The sequence below is a fragment of the Aplysia californica genome, unplaced genomic scaffold, assembly GCF_000002075.1.
Source record: "Aplysia californica isolate F4 #8 unplaced genomic scaffold, AplCal3.0 scaffold00733, whole genome shotgun sequence".
In the NCBI taxonomy this organism is placed as follows: domain Eukaryota; kingdom Metazoa; phylum Mollusca; class Gastropoda; order Aplysiida; family Aplysiidae; genus Aplysia; species Aplysia californica.
In genome coordinates, this window is record NW_004798003.1 from 109,736 (window position 1) to 115,187 (window position 5,452).

At 42.4% G+C, this 5,452-nt stretch overlaps 1 protein-coding gene across 1 annotated transcript in view; it reads left to right on the top strand.

Moving 5' to 3' along the window:
• LOC101849005 (run domain Beclin-1-interacting and cysteine-rich domain-containing protein) overlaps positions 1 to 5,452 on the top strand; it is a gene marked incomplete in the record, with an annotated part of 71,666 nt that overhangs the window by 59,586 nt on the left and 6,628 nt on the right. Inside the window, 3 exon segments of the mRNA XM_035972535.1 lie at positions 1,691 to 1,764; positions 3,640 to 3,704; positions 4,554 to 4,854. Coding sequence (XP_035828428.1) covers positions 1,691 to 1,764; positions 3,640 to 3,704; positions 4,554 to 4,854 — 440 coding nt within the window.

The following is a 5,452-nucleotide window of genomic DNA, read 5'->3' on the forward strand; positions in this document are numbered from 1 at the left end:
AGGAGAAGGAAGGACAAGGAAAGGACAGTAGGGGTGGGGTAGGGGAGGAAGGAGGGTAGGGGCTTGGTGGCAGAAGGAAACATGGGGGCAGGAGACGTAGAAGGGGAGAGTGAGAGTAGGGGTTAAGGAATCTTGAGGGGGGAGGAAGGAAGGAGGGTAGGGGCTTGATGGAGGAAGAAAAACAAAGGGAGGGAGGGGTGGAGGAATCAAAGGAGGAGGGAGAATAGGAGAAGAAGGGTATTGGCTAGGTGGGAGAGGGAAACTGCGAAAGGGGTATGGGGGTGTAGGGGGAGAGATGAAGAGATGAAAGTGCAAGTGGAGATGGAGGGGGGGGGGAGTGGGAAGAGGGAGGTAAAGGAAGATCAGGAGATGATACATAAGGAGAACCTCAAACAGTGAATTTTGGAGGATACAATAGATGACAATTATTGCAGAATGAAGCTCTTTAGAAATTAAAGATAGTGATGATGTGATGTGCTGGTCAATTTTTCGCCTCTCACTGTATAAAAGTGAGTGGTCAATGTGTGCTCTGGTGTGGTTTGTTTTTTGTTTCCTATTGAACACCTGTCTGCTCTCTCCTCCTTCTTTTTTGTGTTTGATACTCTTTCGTAACGCCTCTAATCCTCTGGACTTGTTTGAACTTATTGTGTTACAAGTACTGTAAAACACTTACTAACTCAAAAACTGTGTAAAATGATTATTATATATTTTTTTTCCGTATTACTGTCCTCCTCAGTTATTGCCCCTGCCAGCTTCCATCCCAGTCTCGCCTGATGATGGAGAGGACTCGAATGGGTCAAGGACTAATCGGGTACGGATGAGCTCTGAGGGGGGTGGGTGAGGGGGAGGTTATGAGGTTATGGTGTCTTCTTCTTTGCACTTCCCTGGTAAATCTCAGGGTTATTTGATTGCTGATTCTTCAACTTGCAGGGCTACAAATTATTTGTACGTGTATGACTGCTTTTCCTACTTGCGAGTGATTGAGTTAGTGAGTGAGTGAAAGAAGACAGACATACATTTTTTATGTCGGAGATGCTCACTGATTTGTGTGTGTGTGTGTGTGTGTGTGTGTGTGTGTGTGTGTGTGTGTGTGTGTGTGTGTGTGTGTGTGTGTGTGCATGTGAGTGAGAGAAGACAGACGATTATGTCGGAGATATCCACTCACTGTCTTGTGTGTGTGTGTGTGAAAGTGAGAAGACAGATGATTATGTCGGAGACACTCACTCACTGTCTGGTGTGTGTGTGTGTGTGGGTGTGTGTGTGTGTGTGAGTGAGAGAAGACAGATGATTATGTCGGAGATACTCACTCACCGTCTGGTATGTGTGTGTGTGTGTGTGTGCGTGTGTGTGTGAGTGAGAGAAGACAGATGATTATATCGGAGATACTCACTCACTGTCTGGTGTGTGTATGTGTGTGTGTGGGTGTGTGTGTGTGAGCGAGAGAAAACAGATGATTAGGTAGGAGATACTCACTATCTTGTGTGTGTGTGTGTGTGTGTGTGTGTGTGTGTGTGTGTATGTGTGTGTGTATGTGTGTGTGTGAGTGAGAAAAGATAGACAATTATGTCGGAGACACTCAATTCACTGTCTGTTGTGTGTATGTGTGTGTGTGTATGTGTGTGTGTGAGTGAGAGAAGGCAGACAATTATGTCAGAGATACTCACTCACTGTCTGGTGTGTTTGTCCACAGACAAGGCTGAGGGGTAACCTGGAGTGGGCACCGCCTCGGGCACAGATCATCTTCAGCATTCACCCGACAGAGAAGTGAGTGGGTGGTTGGCGGGTGCTCTGGTGTGGTCTGCTTCTTCTTTCCTATGAAACATCTATCGTCCTTATCTCCCCTTCTTGTTTTTTATGTTTGTTACTCTCTTGTAACGCCTCTAATCTTCTGGCACTCATATGACTATGACCTTATGCAGTTGCAAGCGCCGTAAAACCTCTACTAAAACTATACAAAAGAGAAGTGAGTCGCTGTCTCTCTAATTGCCATGTCCTCGGCAAGCTGTTAAAATATATTAACACTTACAGTACCGAAGTCTCATACAAGGAAAAACCCTCAAGTACTGCACCAGTTAAACTCGCCCAGCCCTAACGGCGGTAATATCGGTATGTGTGCGCAACGCTCCAACCCTAACGCCGACAGTATCGGAATAGAACATTTTGCTCTCGTGACAAAAAGACACTACTTTTGTGTGAAGCAGACTATAGCCTAATTAGGAGAGTCATCATTTTTCGTTTGAAACAGACTACGACCAGAAGTGCAAGCCCAAATTTAGAACAAAGAAAGCTATATTCGTGAGGGTGTGTGAAATTTTAACGCACTTCCTTTCTTCGCTTTTTGTTTACTTTTTTACTCTGTATAGACCCTTTTTCACAGAGTATTGCATAAAAACTGGGACATATTTTGTCTTCAAATTTTCAATATGCGCAAATAAAGGTTTGAATATAATGTGTAATAATTTTGGGTAGGATATGTTACATATTAGTGTTTCAATTTTTCAAAAAAGTGGTAAAGATCACAAGGGAGAGCAACAACCCGGAATTGTAGGCCTAAGGTTGAGTGAGTTAAAACTCTGAACCCATGGTAGAATTTTCAAAAAATTATAAAAGACCTTCGCAGGCAAAGAAATATGCTTAAAAATTTCAGAGGTTCATCAACCATTCAACTATCATATAGAGTGACTTCAGTGCAGTGGGTCTGTTTATTGTTTCAATATGTTTAGTGTGCCTGGTCGAGTCGGCGACTTTAAAAGTCGCCAGCGATAATCAGCGCTGACTACGGACTGCCGACTAAATTTGCAAACGGTACTGTAAATGTAAAGTCCAGAAAGCAAAATTTTCCTGGAGAGAGAAAAATATTCGTTTCATTCTTTTAACAATTGTACCAAGATTATATATTTTTTTCTTGCTTTATTTTTTTCTTCAACGTTTAGAATGTAAATTTCAACAAATATTGCTGGAGCACATGCAACTGATACCACATATTAAGAAACTGCAGAAAACTCAAACTTTTTGGGGAGTGGGTGTTCTAGTGTGGTTTGCTCTTTCTTTTCTTTCTTACATCTGTCGTCCTTATCTCTCCTCCTCCTTTTTTGTGTTTGTTACTCTCTTGCAACACCTCTAATCTTTGGCACTTATTATAACCTATATGACCCTTTTGTGTTGTAAGCACCGTAAAAATCTTACCAAAAAAAATGCTGGTTGTTACGTCATCTGATGTTATAAAGTTACTCGTTGTTGATTGGGTTTTGGAAGAGTTGGCCAGCCTGTTGTGATATTACGTCAGTGTTTCCCTGGGTTGCATCACATTCAACACCAAAGAATCAAATGGTTCGGACGTCTCATGCGATTACCAACACACCACCCGGCACAACATGCCTACATAAAAAAATTAAATGGCACCAAGACTAGAGGGCGACAGACAAAGACTTGGATAGATGGAGTCAGGGAAACATTAACAATTCACGGCATCCCCCTGACCCAAGCTCTTCGGCTGTTGGCAGAGAGGCGTCTCTTTCTTCCCGCGACACCCAAAAGGGTATATGCGGCGGATAAAAATAGAATAAAGTAAGTTACCCTGTGATATTATGTCAGTTGTGTGAAGTCAAAGAAAAGTAACCACTGGTTCTGTCCCCCCAGGAGAGCGGTGGTGATGCAGCGACAGAACTACCGCTGCGCCGGATGTGGTCTCAGGATAGATCCAGGTGAGTCAGAACTTCTGTTGTTGTGTCTCTTTTTAGATAGAAATATTTCAAGGTTCATAGTTTAGCTCATACTCCAAGTGTACCCAGTTTATGAGGCAAGTATGTCTCTTTGAGATTCACTTGTGCTTTTGAAGATCATGATATTGTCAGATACGAGTGTCACAAAAGTGAAAGGTTTTTTTTTTCGTTTCATAATTGTCCTGAAGCAATGATAGATAATAGTAATCTATATTGTTACCTCAGCAGACCGTAGAACACTCAGAAGTATTTCCGGTTTCCCGGAAAGCATATAGTGCAAGCTGCTGATTAAGCGCACTATTAAACTGACAAGATCTTTGGCTGTCTATAGCCCTGTGTGCAGGTAGTTTAATGGGGAGGCTTCGAGGGTCTAGTGAGTAGTGAGTTCAGACTGGAAAATAATGTCAAGTAAGTGTTGGTGACATGGCGTTTGGATAGGTGGTCACTGGGGTGTGTTCTTGTGCCAAAGACGATACACCGAGCTCAAAATAAGAAAAAAGCAAAAAAACAAAACAAAAACAGGCTGCTGTACAGTGATGACCAGCAATAGCGTGTTTGTAAAATAGTTCCGCATTGGTGTATTATTGTGTATTTGATATTTTTTGTATGCATATTTGTCTGTTTAATTACGTATTAACGTATTTGTTTGCCATTGAAACCCAAATTTACCCATGAGGATGTATAAAGTGTTGATTATTTATTTATTCATTTATGTTTGTTTTATTTATTCGTTAATCTAACTTTACTTAACATAAAAAATTTTCCACATTTTCATGGAGGGACAAAATTGACTAACATCACTCCTCTCTCTCTCTCTCTCTTCCCTGACAGCATTCATGAAGCGCTACCGTTACTGCGAGTACCTGGGCAAGTATTTCTGCCAATGTTGCCACACCAGCGAGACCTCGGTGATCCCTGGCCGGGTCATCGAGCGCTGGGACTTCTCGCGGTGCCCGGTGTCGCGGTTCTCCTTCACCTTGCTGGAGAAGATGTGGACGGAGCCCCTATTCCACATCGACACAATCCACCCGGGCCTTTACAAACGTGTGCGGTCGCTGGAGAACATAAGACAGGGTCGCACACAGCTGCATCATCTCCACTCTTTGCTGGCTGTGTGCAAGAGAGATGTTAAGTGAGTAGAATGTTTATTAGTTTGTGTCCATATGTGTGTGTGTGTGTGTCACTGTATGTGTGTTTCGTCCCAAGTCGGAGCTACCTGTCTGCCAAGTGATCAAAACCGTAAAACCTCTTCTAAAACAAACATCTATCATCCTTATCTCCCGTCCTTGTTTTTTGTGTTTGTTACTCTCTTGTCACAATATTCTAAGCTTTGACACTTATGTTACTTTTTGCATTGCAAGTGCCATAACACTCGCACTTAAACAAACCCCCCCTCAACCCCCCTTTCCCCACCACCACCCCATATTTGCACTAAGAACTCAAACGTAAATTAGCCACACGTTTCTTTTTGTTTTAACACGATCTGCAAATATGAAATGCACCACTCGTGGAAAAAGTATGTTCAAGTTACTAGATCTATGTACAAAAGAATCCCTGGAAATTACACTTAACAACCCGAAAAGACCCGGTTTTAAACTAGGACAGATTTGCGAGATAATTGAAAAGAGTGGGAGTTTTCTTTCCGTTTTCTGATCTATCTACAGACCGAAATTAAAAACAAGCAATTTTTTTGCAGGAGAGGGAGAGAGAGAGAGAGAGAGAGAGAGAGA